This window comes from Argopecten irradians, chromosome 15, assembly GCF_041381155.1.
Source record: "Argopecten irradians isolate NY chromosome 15, Ai_NY, whole genome shotgun sequence".
In the NCBI taxonomy this organism is placed as follows: Eukaryota; Metazoa; Mollusca; class Bivalvia; order Pectinida; family Pectinidae; genus Argopecten; species Argopecten irradians.
The window spans coordinates 5,527,129-5,550,643 of NC_091148.1; the positions used below are offsets into that span (position 1 = coordinate 5,527,129).

The 23,515-nt window shown below is 34.9% G+C and overlaps 1 protein-coding gene across 2 annotated transcripts in view; it reads right to left on the reverse strand.

Annotated features, from left to right (window-relative positions):
- LOC138309058 (alpha-(1,3)-fucosyltransferase C-like) overlaps positions 1–11,133 on the reverse strand; it is a 28,642-nt gene extending 17,509 nt beyond the window's left edge. The window contains exons 1-2 of one of the 2 annotated variants that reach the window (XM_069250183.1): positions 10,825–11,133; positions 821–936 (exon numbers count right to left, since the gene is read on the reverse strand). In XM_069250183.1, the coding sequence (XP_069106284.1) occupies positions 821–838 (18 nt within the window). In that variant the 5' untranslated portion in view covers positions 839–936; positions 10,825–11,133. The remainder of the gene's footprint in view (positions 1–820; positions 937–10,824) is intronic. The other variant, XM_069250184.1, reaches the window with a different exon arrangement.
- Between the last annotated feature and the right edge of the window lie 12,382 nt (positions 11,134–23,515).

The window sequence follows — 23,515 nt, forward strand, 5'->3', positions numbered from 1 at the left end:
TTCAAGAGATCTGACCATTTAAATAGGTTATTTGAGATTTGTACCAACTGGGTACATATTTGTAAGTCGGTGTAAATCGATACAAGTCCTATCGCAAACTAGGGTCATTTGAGTAAGTGATTTGAGATTTGTGCCAACTGGGGAAGTCAATGTTACATTATGTAATCGTTACAGTCTTATCGAGAGGTAGGGTTATTTTAGAACTGGGTCTCTGAACTCATACTGTAATTCACTTTCTTTTGCGTGCGATATACTTTCGCTATTAACGTAAATTCGCAAAAGTTTATCTCTGCAAATATTTTTTTCTGTGATAATAATGAAAGATAATTCCATTCAGTTTATCTTCGCAAAGATGTTTCAATTTAGTTCTGTTTTTAAATCCGCGACATTTGATCCCCGCGAATTTGATTTAAAACTGAAATCGCGAAATTTAGCAGCCGTGAAATAAGGTTGTGTTATAGTACTCGAACACGAGTTTAAGTTTTACAATTAATTGTATGTAACATATATAGTAAATCGGAACGCATGATTGCCATTGAAAGACTCTGATCGCTTTATAAATTTATATTTATAAATATATAAATTTGCGAGCATGTTTGAAAATGAAGACGGAAAATGCTGTAAACGCGAAAAGGAAGTTATTTACATAACTATATTAATTACTATATTACAAAAGGGACTGGTGGACTCAAACGTATCGCAATTCCGAGGAACACATTTGGTTTAAAATGTGTAGCCAACCTGGGGAATACATCTAATGTAGACAACTTTTATGGTAGTCTGGTAACAAAGTGGAGCAACGTGAATATTCATCCCTTACCTTAAACAATCTGGACATTCATCTTTGCACACAGAGAGAGGTTTCTTTGATAGAAATATCTTCTCTTAACATCCGCAGCAAAGTGTCGTTCTGGTTTTCAGCAATAAAATAAATTCCTGAAACATCAAAAGGGGTTTTGGTTTATCTTTCTGAATACCTGTCGTTGAAATCAATTAACATTACACGACATTAATACAACATTGCCCACATAACACCGGTTTATCAAATATATTGATTTCTATAAAATGCTATTCAACACATCATTGTTGCCGAGGTATTAGTCATCATTTTAAAGATGATTATTGATATGAGTAACTGCCATTAAGCAAGGTTCATAACGGAAGCATCACAATTTCACGGAAACGTCATGTCGCGCGCATATTGCTATGACAACGCTTCCTGTCCAACATGCAATTCAAATGGTCTAGATTGTTGACCAAGCGAATATCTAATAACCTCGCCGTAGAGATTAAGGAAATACCAATAAAATGACGAGTGTACCGAATGACTTAACTGGACGATCAATAAATCCCGAGTTTACCAGAATATATATTAATGTGGCAGGTATACTTAATTCCATGTAGTTCTGAAACCCGATATATATATTTCTGCGAGCAATTTACTTTTGCTCTAACATACATACTGTATTGTTGCTTATATTCGCGGGGGTTTTCATTTCGCAAAATTCGCGGATGCACCGAAATTTGCGAAGTTTAATACCTCGGGAAATTTTTCAAAGTCATGATTTTACATATCATAGCCTGTCGTCTAAATGACGCTGTCAAAAGCTACTTAGATCATTCGCGAAAATAATCCTCGTGAATTATGCCAAAACCCTAAAACGCGAAATTTAACAGTACTTTATCCCTACATTGGATTGTAAACACGACATAGTCTTCCATTGCATATGGCGTGTCTTGGCTTGGCGGCAGACACAAGAGCCTTCCTCTTGTAATGAAATATGTTTATAACATATAAGAACCCAAATTCAGTCGCCTTTTCCGATCATACATGAAGGTATACGTAGCGGGTACAATTTCAAACCCCGACCAGCAAGCACGATAAAGTCTTTAGTTCAAATTAAATGTAGACAGTGCTGTCATTTTAATTTGAGCGTTTTAATGCATAATCATTTCTGGTTAATATTTATCTGCATAATAAAAATAAGAAACATTAAATGTTCGACAGACAAAATGTTCCGGACTCTATTCACACAAAAATGAATATGATTAGAAGATGTCGTTGGTTAAGTATGGTGTTTATATAATTGACGGTTTGATATTGAGTTTGTCAAAAGCAAATCTGTTTTGCACATAATCACGTTAAACAGATTATCATTGTTAGCTTAAAGCCATATTTGCATCATAGCAATTTGAATTTATTTCAATTTCGGATTCTGATTTTAAAATATATTCACATGTAAATTTAATTCCTCATGCATATATTTCGTCAACTGCATTCATAAATATTTGTTTACATATCGATATGTACATAAACTACTTGTAATTGGACGAAAACATAAACAAAAAGGTATGTAAGATACACATTTCTCTCTCACTTACGCGATGGGTCTACACGACACTAGATGTCCCCTTATCATGACTGGAGTTTGATATATTAAACTTCTACATTAATACTCATAAACAAACCACTTTCCGGTTAGTTGGTCGGTTGACAAAACGTCATATCAACAGCTATAGAGGTCATTAAAGGACGATCCCTCCTGTGTACAATATGTTGCGTGTGAGAAAGTCTTGTATATCTTGGGTGGAAGGCTGCGGCATATCCGTGTTGTGGCTCTTTTCGGTAGTGGAAAACTGGTCCCGATTTTTCGAAACAAAATTGCAGAGTAAAGTCAAAAGTTAAGTTTCTCTCCTGATGTAATTTATATGATTCCTTTTACTTAAGTCATTGTTTGAACATCCTTCAAGTGAATATACGGACAAACAAAACCAGTCTTAATGCGTGCATTCTGTATTTGCATATTACTGAGTTTTATGCACTTGTGGGTAGGTATTGGTCGTAACATCATATGTTTGTGAGCGTAACGTCATACTTTTCGGAGAACATGGCGAGAATTGCGCTCAAAAAATATTTTTTTTCTATTTCCTAAGAAATTGTACTGGATATATTAACACATTTTTACCAAGTTTCCAATTGATGAATAAATGCGAACCGACCTTAAAATTTCTAGATTTGTATTATGATAACACAATACGGCGTGCTCAACAGAACAAAGAAAAGTGGTGACTAATGAGAAAAGTAACCAATAATAGTCAGTTCCAAAAAAATCCCGGTGATTACCTTTGGTTGATTATTACCTGTGATAACCTTTGGTTCATTTGCCAATTATAAGGGTGCAGCCTTTCGTGCCCGAGCACTTCTAAGGTAACAGATACACGAAAGTATAAGAAAAAACACAATCTTCAAAATTCAATCCTACACACTGACAGCTTCAGTTTGCGGCCGCCATTTTTTCATACATATGAGGAGGTTGTGCGTTGCTCCGGTACTGCTCTCGCCAGTAAATATATATTTAACTAATGCAAATGCATAACAGGGGTAATTAAACATGTTTTATTATTTTTTAGATAATTAAATTTACATCATATATAATAATAATAATAAAAATACTGTAAGAGGTATCTTTATAATTCCAACTGTTCTGAAACCAGAATAATTTTTTTTAGTGTTCCAGCTAAATTAATGTATTTTATTTTTCTTACTTTTGAGAAAATCAACTTTTTATGTCCCTGTTCCCCCGATGCAAAAAACCTTTTGGAAGGTCTTTATTACTACGGTGAAAACAAGCGTTCTGACGCCCTTCGACTTTGCAAATTCAAACTCAACAAAAGAAGCGGAACAATATCATTAAACAATGTATTTTCAGCACTAATATCGAGATTAGTCAGGCATAGAACTCGATACCAGATAATAAGAATTTCCTGTAACAGTTGCGATATAAAATTATTACGATGTGTGTAAATAAATGTTTAATTTCTTTATTTTGATTACCATTTCTAAATTTGATGAAACGATCCCGAACATTCCAGTGACGTCACTTTTTAGTCCTTCATGAGCACGGGTGATTCGACCTTGCAAACTGGCGTTTTGAAGGAATAATCATTCATTTGTGGTATTATGGTGGCATTTTGCACTCATATAAAGCATAAAATAGTTTTAAAATAATTTTGTAAGTTTATCTTGAAACATTTTGTCATTTAAACAAAGAAAAAGAAGCAGTAAGCCTAGGCTATCGTTTAGTAGATGAAATTCATGGAATATTGCACAAAACCATCATTAACATGCTTCTGAAACATCATTAACATGCTTTTGAAACATATAATTAATGATTTGAAGTGAAAGTGTTTGACATTGTGTGTAAAAAATCTAGATTTATTTTGGTTTTTCGCCATCGAAAACCGATGAAACCGCGGTACTGGGTCGCGAGCAGTTATCGTAATTTTTCGTGTTTTTTTTTTTTTTTTTTTTTATTCATTAAAAAAGAAGCGATCTTTGAAGACTTAAAGGTGATAAAAACAGATTTTAAATATGCTATTTTTGTGTTGATATTTGTTTATTGTGGTGCACTTTATGATTTCCAACAAAAAATACAGGTTGTATTTGACGTAATTTCCATAAAATGTGCTTGAAACGAAGTCCACAACGACCCTTGTCTAGAACAATCGCATCGCTTATCGCCCCTGATATCACCAGGTGGCCGTAGATTCGTGACGTCATCTGAGACCAACAGCTGTGACAAGAGCCGGGAAACTCAATGGGGCAGTGTAGCGGTATTTGCGATTATAGATATTTAAAACAGTCGCGCTACGTGTAGTTGCTACATTGAATAGTGGAAATGAATCCGTATATAATATATAATCTATAACATACAATGATATAATAAAAACGATAGCTTACTCATTCTTATCGTCATATTCTGGGCTATAAAATTGTTATGTTCAGTATGTTAAAGATGCTCCACCGCTGACAAATGGTAAATTTTAACTATCAAAAACAGGAGCAGACGATTTAGTATTTTTCTTCAGTTACAAAAGTTACTTACTATACACCATTACCACCATTGAACAGTTTGTGAGCTTCTAATTTTACTTCAAGTTAAAAACATGAAATATAATTAAAGGGACAATTCAGGCTAAAAGAACATTAAAATTTGTACATATATCGGAAAAAACCAGTTCTAATGGAAATTAGATCAGTTGGTTTTACTGTAATATGCAAGAAAAGCCCATGGTGGTGAAATGCGTGTGGAGTGTTCAAACTCGCTCGCTGTCCGCCATTACACATTGTGGTCGAACTTCTTGTATGCCGAACCCTGTCCCTTGCTCGTAGAGTAATGCTACTTTTGTCTAGAACTGCTCAAATCGCTCTGACAATAGTGTGTTTACCTTATTATGTGAATTGGCTCGTCTAAAAAAATCATTTTATCACCTCCTCAGTGGTAATGTAGTTCATTTGTTAAACGTGCGTGACGTTGGCTCGGGTATAGATACAGCGAACATAATTTACCTGCTGATTTGTATTGATCAACGATTTATAATTACAACGGTATAGATTAAAATACTAAACAATGACGTGGAATTTGTCAATATTTTATGTTATATGTTTCATAAGAAATGTAGAACAATACATTTATGCCATATTTTGCTTCTTTGTTATGTTAAAGAATCAGCCTGAGTGAATTGTCCCTTTAATTGCATCCCGAAAAAAATCCGTGTTACTATATCCTATATGGAATTAAGTACTGATTGCGCATGCACCAAAGGCGAAATAAATTATTCTATATTATTGTTTGTGTTAATTAGACATATATATACACGATTAAACACCAATTATTGTTCAAATGATGAATATCATTTATGCTCTGTCGGCGGTGGAGCATCTTTAAAAGCCATTTGACACCGTGTACGTGTGTGTCACTGACTCAGGTTCAAGGGGGTTGCGCTTGACTTTTGTCTGTAACTTAAAACTCAAAACATAGACTTTAAAGTTAAACCAACAAGAAGAAATATAACTTTACAAGAAAATGGACCCAAATTACAATGAGACTACATGCTACATGCACATACATGTACATATAATGCATATTTATAAAAAAAAACGCCACCCTTCATACCCTATCCAAAACCCTATCATACCGCGATAAACGTGCCCCTATCCCGCCTTATGTACGTACTGCACACCTCTATATTTCCTATTTGAAGCTTAATCCTTCAGAACACCGCACAGAAAGGGCTAGACTTATTTATTTTCTTAAAGTTCTATAATGAGTTTTACTGATGTGTACGAAATAGAATAACACGTACAGTAGTAACAATACACGCACGGCCGATAAAAAAGACGGGACACAAAACACAGATACTAGATACAATGACCTAATATGGATGACACATGTAATAGTTCAACTAACACAGGACCATGAAACAACATATATTTCTTATAAAACACAAATCATTTACAAGACCGCTTCATTATATTTTCTAACCGTGTGGAGTTTTGGAAATAAGAAACCTGTCGACCTTAGTAAATTTTAAAAGTATACGCACAGACCACAGCACACTAGATAGCCTATTGACCATTATGAGACGATCTAGGGGTCTAAATAAAAAAAAATCGGTAAAATTCGCATTCTACATATATATACGCAAGTGTACTATGTAGAATATAACAGGAAATTAAAGGGACAATTCAGTCTAAGAGAACATTAAAGTTTGTACATATATCGAAAAAAAACCAGTTCTAATGAAAATTAAATCAGTCGGTTTTACTGTGATATGCACGAAAAGTCCGTGGTTGTGACATGTGTGTAGGTGTTCAAACTCGCTCGCTGTCCGCCATTACACATTGTGGTCGAACTTCTTGTATGCCGAACCCTGTCCCTTGCTCGTAGAGTAATGCAACTTTTGTCTAGAACTGCTCAAATCGCTCTGACAGTAGTGTGTTTACCTTATTAGGTGAATTGTCTTGCCTAAAAATTATTTTATCACCTTCTCAGTGGTTATGTAGTTTATTTGTTTAACGTGCGTTACTTTGACTCGGGTATGGGTACATCGTCCATATTGTACCTGCTTAATCGTATTGATCAACGATTTGATATTTCAACGATATTAATTAAAATACTTAACAATGTCGTGGAATTTATCAATGTTTTACGTTATATGTTTCATAAGAAATGTAGAACAATACATTTATGCCATATTTTGCTTCTTGTTTATGTAAAAGAATTAGCCTGAGTGCATTGTCCCTTTAATGAGTACTAAAATTGGCCAAATTTGCGAGCATTGTGGTGTTTTGGGGGTTCGGAGGAGACCCCGATAAAGATATTACAATTTAGAATGACTGAAATATGTGTTTCACGATGTATTTTTATGATTTTGTGAGGGCTTAAGGCGAGAGATTTTGTTTTTTGGGGGTCCTAAGGTCTCCCCCGAGAAGGAAAAATATTTCTAAATGTATTTACGATTGCTGAGATGAGTTTTACGATGTATTTTGATGACTTTAGAGCGTTCTTAACATGGTAATTTTTCGAATTTAAATTCCTGCAATTAAATAATGATAACTGTGAATGTCGTCATATCATTATGCAACCCTGCTCGATCTGAACTAGTCCGCTAAACCTGCCTATATTATTAGGGTGTTTTTTTCCTATATATTAGGCAAAAAAAAAAAAAAAAAATTAAAAAAGCCTAATAATATAGGCAGGTTTAGCGGACTAGATCTGAACATACCGGTTTCACACCACCGGCACATTGTTGTGTAACCCAAAATAAATATGAAAATCCCTAAAATGAAGTATGAAAAATGTGCAGAAGGACCTCTTTTATTTTTAATGCGCATTTTGAGAACATTTCAGTCGACGAAAATGGGGGGCAAAAAGACACAACTTATAAATTATTGATTTTTTTTTCTTTTAATCTGCATGTATTTTTCATGTCTCCGTATGTTTGTAACAGATGATTTTTCTATTAAAACGTAGGTCTAAAGAAGTGGGCCCCAATAATTGTCCATTTTCGCTACGATCTTATTTCGCACATAAAATTACCAGTAGATTCTATGTATATCAAAACTCTTCGGTTAGTTAATTTCATGTGTAAACTATAAATTACATACATGCACAGTCTATTACTCCAGGGTGGACTGAATAGGAAAGAACTACTTATTCATTCGTGGTTTAACCCCTGGCACACCATACGCCACATGACATATGTACCCGCGACATTAATGACATCATTATTTACATGTAGTGACGTCATTTCATAGGTTATGACGTCAATAATGTGGCATTATGTAGGGGATAAATCACGCTACCCAATAAGTCGAAATATAACATATTTTTCTCCGTGTGTATTTTCGTAAGTACTAAGACATGTGGCTAAAATACACATGCATGTTGACAGTTCCGCGATCGGCACACCTGCTTCCGGTAGTTGATTGTCTCAGATGACGTCACAACTCATCGGAACTCAAGGGAGGTAAGTCATAGAAAAAATCTGTCGTCGAAAAGATGTGAAGATTGCTTTCATTAATTTTACTATTTAGAGACAAAATATAAGCAAATATCAAACTGGCATATGTTTAGATAGGCATTACAAATGTTTCTAGCGTATTATCTCATTTTCCATGTCCTTTCTGTTTTTATCACCTTTAAACATTCACGAGGATTATCTTTAGTCCAAAAATTTTCTGAAATAGCATTCATTTTTTTATACTTGAGTTGAATGTATCGAATCGGACCTGTTCCCGACATCGACTGTAGGCCTACCATGCAGTTATCGTGATTTTTCATGCAACTTAGTAGAATTTTATGATGCATACGCAGTAGGCTCGATCGAACGATATAATCTAAAATGTAGTATTGTACAATTTCTCACTGCATATAACTTTGATATTCCATGGTAACGTTGTTAAATGAAAGCTGTCGTTTTCTCCGTATCAACGTAACACGAGCCTGTGCTTCGTCTCGGCGGAATCTAACTCATCCCTCTCATGGGTGTCTTCACCGACGTTCGAGCATTTCGGAAAAAAAATCAATAAAATAACAAACAAACAAAGATTATCGTATCCCAGAACAAAAAACTTTGTGATTTGTGATCAATGTGTTATTATCATTTGTTCACTTTTCTTCATGTTGAAACAACAGCTACATGCACATTGCATTTACAAAAGTTTTTGTTTCCTATTAGGAAATACTAAATCATACATCATCAAATATTTGCTATTAAAGATAGGTGTTTAAAATAACAGTGTTATCTGCTTCTTATACAAAAATCACTGTATATATAAATAAGCAGGAATATTTCTTAAAGTGAACGTGCAGATCTTCTGATCTTTCGATTCTCACCACCGGCGCCAATTTTTTTCATTATTTTTTAATCCAAGAATCCGAATATTCGAGTTCATTTCTTTGGGTTTATGCTAGACAATGATTACATCATATACGTCTATCGTTTAAAGTGCGGCTTTTATTTCTAATTGTGTCTTCTACATGAAATAGAAAATAAAATAAACAAGTAGAGCTTCGCTCTTCCTAATCTGGCCGCGCCCTTTAAGGCCTTGCCTTCAGTCATACATTGTATTATAGTCATTTCCATAAAATCACTTGTGCTGACCTTTTTGTTGATTAACATGAGTTGCTTGACCTTTGTGTAGTGTGGAAATCAAGTTCTTTTTTTAGTTCGTTTCTTTTATGTGTCAGAAATAGATACAAATGAACCTGATTCTTTGTAATTATTATCATTTTATTGAAGATAAAAAAATATGACAATTTTCAAAATATCAAATATTATTGTGCAGTACTGTTTCACGCTTTAAATTCGCAGGGTAAACATGTTTTATAAAGCGCATATTTGCGTAGTTAAAATTTCGCGGTTCGAAAATTCTAATAATTCTTACAACTACTGCTCTTGTGTGTTTCAAAAAAATTCATAATATTTCGCCGGTGTTTCGAATTCGCGAGGTTCAGTGATTTACAGCTAAAATAAAGTACCCACGAAATTTACCAGTTATACAGTAAGAATATACAGACCAGATGACATTATTATACATGTACTTTTATTTAGTTCGAATGGAAAATCAAATAGCCCCATTAAATCAGATAAAGAGTAACGACGCCAATGTTAAAGGCGATTGTTATATGCATAGTCATTTTATATTGAGGATTTTTTTTGAAGAGCTTTGAGTATATATCATTTATCACCAAACTTTAGCAACAGCTTGAGAATTACAATGCCTACAGTGACAGTAACTCATTTGCTGATTACCTACCAGGTAAGTTGATTTACCTGAGATTTACCCGTGATCTTACCCTGGGAACAATTCTGAGATAGCCTATCACTCCCTAACTACACACGGTAATTCCTATGAAAACACCCCACCCATTTGTTTATATACACAGAGTTGCGAACTGGTGTTCCGGAAGACCACCCACCGGAAGTGCTTTTAATTTTACAAATGCAACTGAGAGCCGAGTATGAATTTTGGCATTATTGATTTCTATGGCTTAATTCATCAAACCTTATGGTCTCAATAAATTACTGTTATAACATTAAACAGTTATTTATAAGCTGCGCTATAATACCGACAATTTTAAATTACACGTTTATAATTTTATATGTAGACATGAATGAACTTAGCAACGAAGTGTCAAAATATAGGACGGTAGCTATTTAACAGGCATTTAAACTCTAGTTGATTACCACAAGCTTTGTCTTCCGGTCCTAGCAATACGTACATGTAAACCAGGAGAGAGTCGATGTACTAATCGGTAAAGTTGTATGGGCGGTATAGTAAGACAGTAGTAATATATAAATAACCAACGTTATACAAAAAATCACAATGACATATATATCGGTCAGGCGAGCACAATCCAAAGTAAACAGGGTGTGATTATGGCCGAAGGATACATTGTACAACAATGTGTTGTCCAGCTCTTACATAGCACTGCATTTCTATAGTTTAAAATCATTAAAAATTTCCCGTCTTACCTGTAACTGTCTGTCAGTTCGTCCATAAAGTTTACTTATATCAGTTATCACTGTACAGGCAGCACAGCACGGACATGTATTCCTGTTGATAGTTCGACGTGTATGGTTTTACCGAAGGCCGTATAACCATGTGCCTTCACGCTTCAATACCGCTGGCTTTTAAATACCATTATATGAATACGGGTGGCGTCCATTGAATCACATCTAATCTATATGTCGGTCAGTACAAAAAAGAAAAGTCCATTACACTGGACGGTAGGCAGTGGAGGGCAGTACAAAGACAGTATTGGTTTCCACTGGACGAGGGTTTACATCTGCTGTCGAGCGCATCGCGAATTACTATTCGGTTCGATACAGTTAGGCTTAAAAATTTCCCCTCGTTCATTTTTCTTTAAAATTTGCTCATAAAAGATTGGTTGATAAACTGTTTATCGAGGCTTTTATCTGAAATTTGACCGAACGGTTTTGGAAATATTGTACTCTCAACAACCCTACTTTACCGTCTGTTTTTCTCAAAATACAATTTTACATACATACAGTTGGTAGTAGACTAAAGGTTACACATTGTGCACACGGTGTGAACTACGGGTGGACACGGAGTGCACGAGGTTTAGCTACAGGTAGACACGGAGTGCACAAGATTTAGACTACAGGTTGACACGGAGTGCACTACGTGTGAACACGGTGTCCAATACAGGTGGACATCGTGTCCAGGTAATAGACATTTCCACGAACTGAGCGGATGTGAGAATGAGCTGTGAATGTGAACTCTGACGGGGATCATCTCAAAATGTTATTTGTTATTCTTATGCTTTTGAAACTATATTATGTAATGTTGTTGTCAGCTTTTAAAAGCGCGCTTAGCTCAGTCGGTTAGCCAGCCGTTCAGTGACACGAGAGTCCCTAGTTCAAAGCACATCTGTTGGGGACGAAATATATTATTTTTTATATAATGCATTTTAACAAAATGAATATAAAACAGATAACCGATTTATTTTATCATGGACAATGCACAATTTGGACTTGTCACACCACAATATACATATAAACTATGAGTACAGTTGATAATACCAGTATGATCACACTCTTTGGGGTGACACAGGAAAATGTAATCCGGGGGGGGGGGGGGGGGTAAGATAATCGTAAGTTGTCAAACACGAGGCTGTACACTGAGTGCTTTGCAGAGTTGAGGTTTCCTGTCGTAGGCCTACACAAAAGAGGGTGAAAGATACTTTTTCTTTTACCTTGTGCGCCTTGTGCGCTACGTCGTTGTCTCTAATAGGAACGAGTCAGCAATGCAAGCAATGATGTCATAACGTGACCTGAATAAATCGTCGTCGTCATTGTGACGTCATTGAATTTGTGTCGAGACGTAATGCAACTGTTACCGCTACGTTGGGATAGTTGTGTCGCGACGTCATAATTTTTTTTATCCCAGGGCGAGATAGAAAAATAGATAAAATTAATATTATCATATTAATAAAAAAAGAAAATCCAGTCAAGGCATTAGCTGATCACTTATAGGCAACAGATTTTATTAATCTTTCCTTTAGCAACCATGGAATACCCTTGAATGATTTAATTTCATTTGTTACGCTCATTTCTATTGCTTAGATCTTTGAGGTTATTTTTCCATAGCCCGAGAGAACTGTATATCAATTATGACGTCAGGTATACAAAATGGTTTCGCGGGGAATTTTAAAAGCGGCAGTCATTGGCCAAATTGAATTATTGGATAAGATATCACTGCGCCACATATCAATTTGTTTATCGTAAATGTAAGTAAATTCACGGAATTTATGCCTAACTGAGATATCCCAAGATAATCGTAAGTTGTCAAACACGAGGCTGTACACTGAGTGCTTTGCAGAGTTGAGGTTTCCTGTCGTAGGCCTACACAAAAGAGGGTGAAAGATACTTTTTCTTTTACCTTGTGCGCCTTGTGCGCTACGTCGTTGTCTCTAATAGGAACGAGTCAGCAATGCAAGCAATGATGTCATAACGTGACCTGAATAAATCGTCGTCGTCATTGTGACGTCATTGAATTTGTGTCGAGACGTAATGCAACTGTTACCGCTACGTTGGGATAGTTGTGTCGCGACGTCATAATTTTTTTTATCCCAGGGCGAGATAGAAAAATAGATAAAATTAATATTATCATATTAATAAAAAAAGAAAATCCAGTCAAGGCATTAGCTGATCACTTATAGGCAACAGATTTTATTAATCTTTCCTTTAGCAACCATGGAATACCCTTGAATGATTTAATTTCATTTGTTACGCTCATTTCTATTGCTTAGATCTTTGAGGTTATTTTTCCATAGCCCGAGAGAACTGTATATCAATTATGACGTCAGGTATACAAAATGGTTTCGCGGGGAATTTTAAAAGCGGCAGTCATTGGCCAAATTGAATTATTGGATAAGATATCACTGCGCCACATATCAATTTGTTTATCGTAAAAGTAAGTAAATTCACGGAATTTATGCCTAACTGAGATATCCCCCATTGTTGAGATATGTGTTGCTCCTGCTGTACGGCGACAACTTCTCTTCAATTTATTGACATAGAAGTAAAATAAAAGTAGAAGTAAGATTGATTTTTGGTTTGTCACGTTAGTTACGTATCCGTGTAAATGTGTGTGTATGTTTTTTTCTTAAATTTAATTTGTATTACATCTTCTGACTACCGTAGATTGATTCATAAATTGTGTAAGTAAACGGACAAATAAACTGACGTGGCCCTATTATATTATTACACTATAACGTATAAATTTACATTGATGATTTGTCAATACATGTGAAACGTATCAGTTTTAACAATTGAAACGAGGTTGGGATAGCACACATACAGACATCTATCAAACTTTATATCACACGATTAACTTTTGAGACGACCCCCGTCAGAGTTCAAATTCACAGCTCATTCTCACATCCGCTCAGTTGGTGGAAATGTCTATTATGTCCACTATATTCAGACAACAGACAAACTAGATGATGCGTAACAGAGATATGAGAAAATATCTATTTATTCTGCAGTCTATATGGACTTTGACAGATAGAAATATTTATTGCGATCAGAAACATACATGTAATATTTATTGCAACATAAAACCAAGGATTTATAAGTGATACGTCCTTGATTTATACGTCCTTGATAAAACTGACCTTAATTACAAGAAACCATTCGCACGGTAATGTTTATTTGAATGGATACATATAAAGTAAAATGTATCAATACATATTATCATACAATTTAATTTATAAATTAGGACGTTAAGTAGAAGTTATAAAAGCAAATTAACTGCGTACAGGTTGTTACGGTAAACCACGTACTGGTTATAATTATGTCTCATCAATGGATCGTTCAACTCCGCATTTTCCCAGTAAAAACTTTTTTTTCTTGCTAGTGATATATAGTTTAAACATTGACTTTTTATCTTATAAATCTTACTTTGGATAGTTCGAACCAAGGACGTAGATGAAATTCTTGTAACAACACATAAAGTGATGAACCTTACGTGAAGTAAGATTTTCAGTTTTCAAATTAAGAGATATTTTGATCAGCATTTTTTTTTATTAAAAAGGATATATTGATGGGCATAATAATAGCAAGGACATATATAATAAACAGATACAGATTAAGTCCTTCATAAAATGTTTGAACTTTAATTGTATGCATCGAATATAGTTTTCAAAACGGCAAAATAGTTTTAAGCCCTGTCAAATGTATATACGTGTGCATTTGCTTCATAAAACCTGGTGCGTTGTAAAGCATTAGAAATATGAAAAGTCGTCCATAGACGTTAAAAGACGGCATTAGAAATTGCATTCTATTGTGTCAACCGATTGAGGAACCTGTTATATAAGCACTGGTTTATAATTAAGAAAGTAATAATTTAGTATTGGGCATGTGGCTGCTTGCTTCTGATCAAAGGACCGATCGCTAAAATGTAGGTCACATGCATATGCCTGATGATAAATTAAACAGACAGAGTCAAAATAAAGTCAACTTATGTCCATTTAAACTGTAAATACATAGTTGTTGATTAGATTATGAATTTGGCACAATTGTTTTAATTTTAGAAACTGATAATTTGACAATATCCTATTCCAAGGACGTATATGGTCTCACTTATAAATCCTTGCCTATTCTAACCTTCTTTTACAAACCACGTGAGTTACGTGGTAACAAAATGCGTGATTCATATAGGAGATTTCAGAAAAGATGGCGTGACGTCACAGAAAGTTTACATCCGGGTCCTCAAAGGTACAAACACAGTATGGCGACTAATAAAAACAATAACAGATACGTACATCCCTGCTACACAATCGATACGTTGACAAAAGTATACACTTTCATACTTGCAAATTCTGATTTTAGAATGTTTTCTGATTGTTTCAGAGGTTGACAGACATTTATATTTTTATATTTACAATTGTTTATTGCTAAATATATCTGTAGATTTAGTGTTGAAGCCAGCTTGCGAAGCGGTGCCGGGCCGTCACAAGTACCCGTTTTTTGTTCACACGTATAAATCCATGTAGTGAAAAAAGTTATGAATGGATAACTGATTTCAATGTATTTTGTTTCTGTTATACATGAAAAAGCTGTTCACAATACTCAATGGGGACAACCTACGTCATCGGAAGGGATATCGGGCACACAAAAACAATGAAAAAACGCCCGCTTCAAGATGAAAATCGGCTGAAATTATGACATAAATGCAATGCATCTTCTAAACCTATCGCGCGTCAAAGACAGTGTATTGTTAGAGACTCTGTGAAACTATAAGATATCGTGAAACTAGCTCAGATAATGCAAACACCTCGACACAATATTTTTCGACAGCAGGGATATCGGTCACATTTTATTCAATAAAACGTAACAAGTTGTAAAAAAATAAATTTTGCTGCCACAAAACCGTCCCATTTACTAATATGTAATATATGACTATTGAAAGAAAATATTTCATTCATTATATCTTCTAGTGGAGAAACATAGACGGTGCTTAATTAGAAATTATGAAAGTGATATCGGTCACACTTAGAACTTTAGGGGTAACGGTCACATCCCAAATTACGAAAACTGAATATTACAGCATTGTACATGTAGTCGTTATTTACGCATTCATGCAACTCCAGTGGAAAAGCGCCAATACACTTTTATTGAATTTATCTGATCTTGAAAGATGACTTTTTAACCGATTATCAGCAAATGGTTGGCGAGCTATAAAAAACCTTTCCCCCATTGTCATCCATCCGTCTTTTGTTTCTGTTATTTCTCTGAAAGTACTGGAGGGGTTTCATATGTAGATCCAGTTATGTATAAAATATTTCGGGATCAATCAGAAATCGAGATGGGAAACAAGAAAACATCATTTGTTTCGATACAAATACATGTATTTGCCAGAGAGTATTAAGGATCTATTTTAAATTCCATGTTTAGAAAGTCATCTTTCTTGATTCTAATAGTTGAACTTGCTGCTATGGTTCAAATTCCACATGTGAGCATAGTTATGCATATTTCATTTTGGGACCGATCCATTGACACAATGGCCAACTGGTAGTCATCTTTGGTTTTCATATAAGAGTTATTACCAATATTTATGTACTTATGGACCTTCTGGAATTTTATAAGTACTATCTCTCTCTTTACCATTGTTGTGCATAATGCACCAATTAAAGCACGGTAGTCGACAACTTAAAGTTCGTTGCCATGTAGACATACAATTATCAAATATCTTGTTTGATATAGATATTTTGATATTCATTTATGTCATAGGGTTGTATTTATTAATGCTCATTTTTGGGACAGATAATATTACAAAATATTGAATATTTGGCTATCTTGGAAATTTTTGACTTCCACGGTGCTTAATAGCATTCATATACATGTAGATATATTTATTTTTTCACTGCAACCCCACTATTTATACTTACCAAGTGCATTTGACATTCAGGGGTGCATGATCTGCTATCCGCCTATTTTCGTGTAACGTCATAATTTGTGTGCCATCGATCACATTAACTATAGTTGTTTCGTCCTTGACGATATTGCTTTTTTCCTTAGATATGCAAATATCTTTAAATGTTATCATACAATTGTTATCAAATGAAAATGCGTCCAGTTGACAATTAGGGGAGCATGAATGCCAACTGGACATCGGCTAATTCAACATGAAGCGCTAAAGATATTGGACCCACATATCAAATTGACAAATTTGCAAATACAATGGCAGACGTCACGATATTTCCTGGGCCTCTTGTTATCGACTGATTTGCTTTTATAATTTGTTTGCGTATGATCATTTGTGATATTGTTGTTAAGATATATTCGATTTACCTTTTCAACCGTTATAGTGTGTTTATTTGTATAAAGCAAATTATTGAGTTGAAAATCTTTGGAGAAACTATCAGTGAACTGTCATGAAGAACTGTACAAACGCTATCAGCTAAAAACCCTCAGTGATCCTGTCTATCATGTATTCACGTATCTCTGTTGCTTATAGATCAGAGTGGTTTTCCTTTTGTTTACATCGGATGCCTTTACATCTTTAAGTTTTATGTAGTTTCTTATATACTGTCACTGCGAAGTTTTTAAATTTTACTTTAACACAGAAACGTACTTCAGATTAGTACAATGGTACTACATGGAGATGTAATTTGTCTTGGTAAGGGTTGCCCCAGTTCCACTTTGCTTCAGCAAGCATTCCACGCAAAGGCAATGCAGGAACAAATGGGTATGTACAAATACATGTATAGACAAAAACAAAACAATATACAGTGTACGAATAACCAAAGTATTCAGCAAAAAACAGTTACGATAATAGTTAATGATGTTTCATGTATCTCGGTGGTATTTCCTCTTGAATGATTAGATAAGGAAAACCAAGCTGCAATATTTCAGCAATCTTGACGAAGCGACAAACCATTTTAAAAACTTTGGATCTGACCGTTACCACGTGAACGACATTCTTTTCAAAAACAACAAAACGAATCGGATAAAAATGAACTATAGTTACTACTTGAAATATAAGGTAATTTATATCAGTAAATATCAATAAAGTTACGAAATTTACACTTGACATATTTTCAGTGAATAAATTGTGACCGATAGCCACGCTGTCAAAACAAAAAACGGACGGATGACGAGCAATGGACGAAAGGCGATTTCAATAGCTCGCCAACCATTTGCTAATAGTGGGTTAAAAGTCGTCTTTCAAGATCAGATAAATTCAATAAAGGTATTTTTTGCGGCATATCCACTGGAGTCGCATGCTGCTTAAATAACGACTACATGTACAATGCTGTTATATTCAGTTTTAGTTAATTTGGATGTGACCGTTACCCCTAAAGTTCTAAGTGTGACCAATATCCCTTTTATAATTTCTAATAAAGCACCGTCTATGTTTGTCCACTAGCAGATATAACGATTGAAATATTTTCTTTCAACATTCATATATTACACTTTAGTAAACGGGACAGTTTTGTGACAGCAAAATTTGTTTATTTACAACTTATAACGTGTTTGTGAAAAAATGTGACCGATATCCCTGCTGTCGAAAAATATTGTGTCGAGGTGTTTGCATTATTTGAGCTAGTTTGACGATTTCTAATAGTTTCACAGAGTCTCTAACAACACACTGTCTTTGACGCACGATATATTTAGAAGATGCATTGCTTTTATGTGATAATTTCAGCCGCTTTTCATCTTGAAGCGGGCGTTTTTTCATTGTTTTTGTGTGCCCGATATCCCTTCCGATGACGTAGGTTGTCCCCATTGATACTATTTAATATAAATATAACGAATGTGAACCACCTGGCCAGACCACGGCCGCTCGTGCATGGCTTCGCTGGTAGATCACCTCGGGCCACAGCCCATAGTTGGGAAATTAATAATATTAATACGTAATTACCAACACATATCTCAATAAGTACTTGTAAAATATATATATTTCGTTATTTTCCATGTATATCTTGTTTTAAAGGAATGGTATAAGCCACTGTGTTACACGTAAATGCAGATCTATATGTACATGTACGTGCACGTACATGTACAGTATGGCTGCCGATATCTCGAAAAAATAAAATGGTGAAATCGTTCAATTTCATGCTGTAGAGAGTTTTTTTTTTAAATGTGTTTGGTCACTTTTATTCCATGGGCTGCTATGTGAAGTCCCACATTGAAGTGATGTTACTTTTAAATAATTTGAATACATGTTAGATAGACTACAATATAGCTAGATCGTAGTACTGTAAATGCCGACCAGGACACATTGCGCACGGCTTCGAGAATCCTAAATTACTCGGAAGTTTTGTTTTAAAATATTATAAAAAGTAACTATAAACTGACTCATTTGTATGTCATTAACTAAATTCCAAAATTTCTGACGAAAAAGTTATCCAAAATACGTAATTTTGTGACTCTGAAAAATGACGAAATTCGGGATCTCGGCAGTACTGTACGTAATGGCTGCCGTGCGCTTGGGGTAAATTTTAGTTTGGTCATAATCACACATCGTAAGGTGTTTACCAAGTAAGACTTAGACAACAGTAATCGCTTATTAAAATGTCAGTATGATATTTCGGGAAACTTGGAATTAAATTTATAATTTCAAGCTGATATTTTTAATATTCTGTCAATGTTTATACGTAGGTCTAATGGCGACCTTGTTTTTTTCTCGTGGCGGTCGAAAATGGAGTATAAACAGAGTAAAATATATGAATGCCAGATGTTTATATTTATATAATATTGTTAAATATTATTATTTACACTTTTAAAAATTAAAATAACGCAATGGTTCTCGGATTGCCGTACTATTTATTACAATAAAATGTAAACAAACATCTCAAGCGGCTGTGTTCCCACATGTTTATGTGTACAGATATACGGAGTTGTACCTTTGAGCGCCCGGATGTACCTTTGTGTGACGTCATCACCATCTTTTCTGAAATTTCCTATATGTAGAGTATATATTGTACACTGGAAATATGCCTGCTCGAACGGTAGACCGTCTAGGACTGCAGTTGCCATGGTCACTTGGACTTCATACTGTTCCATGTTTCCGGGTATGATAATTTAAATTACCTAACATTGGTCAGACTGGAGCCTCGGGCCTTCATTGGCCCCCTTTATATGTTCAGTCAGGTGTATCACAGCTAACAATACGTACCAACCCCAGGAGGTCCATTTATAGTATACATTGTACTCATCATACAAATACGTACAATTTAACAACGATGCTCGTCAATAGGGATATGTATTTTAACAGGTTGTTGCACTTTAATTAATTTGATAATGAAGCTTTATATATTAAAATAAAAAAAAATAATCAAAATACATGTATTATTGGGAAATGCTTGGTTGTGACAGACATGCTTGATTAACGCATTGTACAGCTCCCGTCATCTCCACTACACGACTGCCAGTCATGACAATAATTGAGGTGTATTCAGCATCACTTACTGTGTTTTCCCAGCTAGTTTTACCTCATCCCAATCTACCCCCCCCAGAATACGGTGTACGGTGTACCCAGGCTCTTCAACATGTATGTACATGTATCTAATAAGAATGGTATTTATGTGTTTCAAATTCATAAACCTATATGATTTTTAAACGGTAAAGTATATTTGTTTGTCTTAACAAACTTCCATTGTAACAAGGACGTATATGAGAAGGATAAGTCACACTGGGTTTTGGGGAAGTCCAAGGCAGGCGCTTTTGTGTTTGTGCACTGACCGTGACGTTGGGCGACGACTGATTTTCCTTTGATATCCGCCGGCGCAGCCTTTGATGTAGCTTGCGGGTGCGATGGTTACCGTCTTACTTTCTGAAGCGGGGCCGTCATTTCATGAGCTGTCGATCTTTTTTAACGAAAATTTAAGACATATCCTCTAAATATTCCGTCTTTAAAGCAAGTAATATACGTCGTGAAATTTAATAAACTTTACAATGGTGTTTCGTTTGACTCGATAAGACAAGTATTTGTTGAGAAAAACGGTTTTTATTCCCGGTTCATAGGCGTCTCGAGTGGTGTTTAGTAATGTAAAGAGACAGTCACGAATCCTTCTCACTTATAAATCCTTGATTGTAACAATTACTAAAAATCACATGTACAAAGATAATACTGCCCCATTCTCATAAAGCCGTGCAAACACAAAAGGCAACGATTCTGCCCTCTGGCTATATCTATCGATGGTCACCGTGAGGGTGTCTTCCCACTCAGCCAACATATCCTATTTTAACATTGGGGGGAGGAACAATAGAGAACAATAGGGGCTAATTACAGGTAAGTTATAGTCTATTTTAGAAAAAGTGGTTACCTGTGTTTATCTGTATTTACCTGTATAGTTGTATCATACATGTACATGTATATAGGCATGGTTATACATTATAATATATTTTATCACAGTAAATATGCTTTATTAATTACATTTTGAAAAAAAAACCTCATATAAATCTTAAATTTCTGAAATTCACTGTGATACACATATATTATATTGCATATAAATAAATTTGGAAAAACAACAACTAAAATAAAAGTAAATATCTTATTATAATTTAATAATTAGCAATACATACTCATGCTTTTTTGTTTTATGTAGACATAAACTTAGCAAACGAAATTTAACATTTTTAATATATTTCTAATATAACTTAAGCATGATTTCGATAATACATAGTGTCCTTTTTAACGACCGGATGATTCCGACACTTAATACAGTTTTAACATTTACTATCACTAATGAGATACTGATGAGATAAATATAGTAGAACTTTAATCAATGTTTAAGTCACACGGAGTATACATATAATCCAGGAACTAAAGGAGGTTGTCCATCAATTCACAATGCATATAGTAGAACTATAAATATTTCAGTTACACAGAGTACACATATATTCCAGGAACTAAAGAATATTCACATCACAAGTCACAAATACTGAATAATACCCATCATGGTATATGTATTGGCTCTACTCCAGGTGTACCAAATGAGATGCAGCATCTGCATAGGCCATGATGTTGATATTGTTGGTCTGCAGCCTGGTCTTGAGAATTTGAAGTCTGGATTCAAGTTCCCGATATTTCCTTTTCTTCGCAACAGGTTTCCCACCGGCTTCAAGCTGAATGATCTTGGCGTCATTTGTAGCTTGGACTCCCTGCAATAGCTTGACCATGGCATAGATGTTGGGATGAGGACGCTTACAAATTCGGTTCAGTTTGCTGTGCCATCCCTCTACGTTGTTTGTTGTTCGTGGTCCGTCATGATCGTAATGATTCCACAGAGTCTTGTCGCCCTCTACCCATGTCTCTGTCACATAATCTGTGGAAGGAAACGTTCTCCTGATGTTGTCTCTGTCCATGCTCCTTGCAGATCAATCTCCCCCTGTCTTGTTGGTAGTTTTGGGATAAGTTTGGCACGACTCCTGTAGAGTGCTGATTTGCAGCCGTTGAATGTTGGGATTCTTTCTATCATGGAGGCCACATCGGCGTCGAATTCACGATCACACAATTTTCCAAGTTCTTCATCAAACAAGGACGGAATGGGTTCTGCATCTTCCCGACATCTTTTTTTCACGTCGTTGAGGAATGCAAAGGCAGCCAAACCTACAGCATCTCCTGGATGGTTATGTGCGTCACCGAATGTTACAGGGATGTTGTTGAGCGTTGTAATGGTTGCTGGGCACTGGCGATCAACACATCTCCAATAACATCTATCATTTCGCTTTGTCTTTATGGAAAATTTGTATCCATCCTTCACTAAATAATGTCCTCCTCTACCATTTTCTATAAAGTCCACTCTAATCTGTGCGTTTGCCATCACAGCATTTAACAATTAGATATACTGTATAGAACAAACTGAACTGAATAAGTCTTACAGTATAACTAAAAACCAGCAAAACCGAAATGTGTACTTTTAAAATAATTTCTCTCATTTTGAGGAAATATTAATTGATTGTTTACATTTTAGCTTTCCTTTGAAGTACAATTAATATTGTTCAGATAAACAATTGAAAGTTGTTTACTAATCTCTATGATCATGTTGTATTCGCATAATCAAAACAAATATTCATTTTCATAACGAAAACAGAAAATTACCTGTTTGTTTATTTAATTATATAATTGATATTCAAGACATGTAGCTATTAATAAATACATGCATAGGTTTTTACTTTGAATATTAAAAATAAATTAAATATAGACTAATAATGACTTAGGTATATATATGCTTTTTATCTGATATATTGCAATTAATCTATGGAAATAACCATTTATGCTTTGTATACATATTAGAGATATTTCTTAATCAGCCTGTATTTATTACGATTATAATTTATGATTTTTTTTTTAATTGAACCACCTAAATCCTATCTTTTCCAGTACATTTAATAGTGGTTACTGTACAACTATACATTTTCTCCCTTTTTACCTGCACACCTATAAGCTATGTATGTAAGGACGGTGACATAGTTGATACAGACTATAGCCAACTTTTATACAGGTAAACTCAGGTAACGTTTATACAGCAAAAACAACATGTTGGCTGAGTGGGAATGAACCACCGTGAGGTATCTATATAGCTGGATACTGGCTTACCTGTATGTTTGACAAGTTATAATTATTGGACCATGACGCATATTGTGACCATATTGTGTTTACCGGTAATAAACAAAAATATCCTTATTT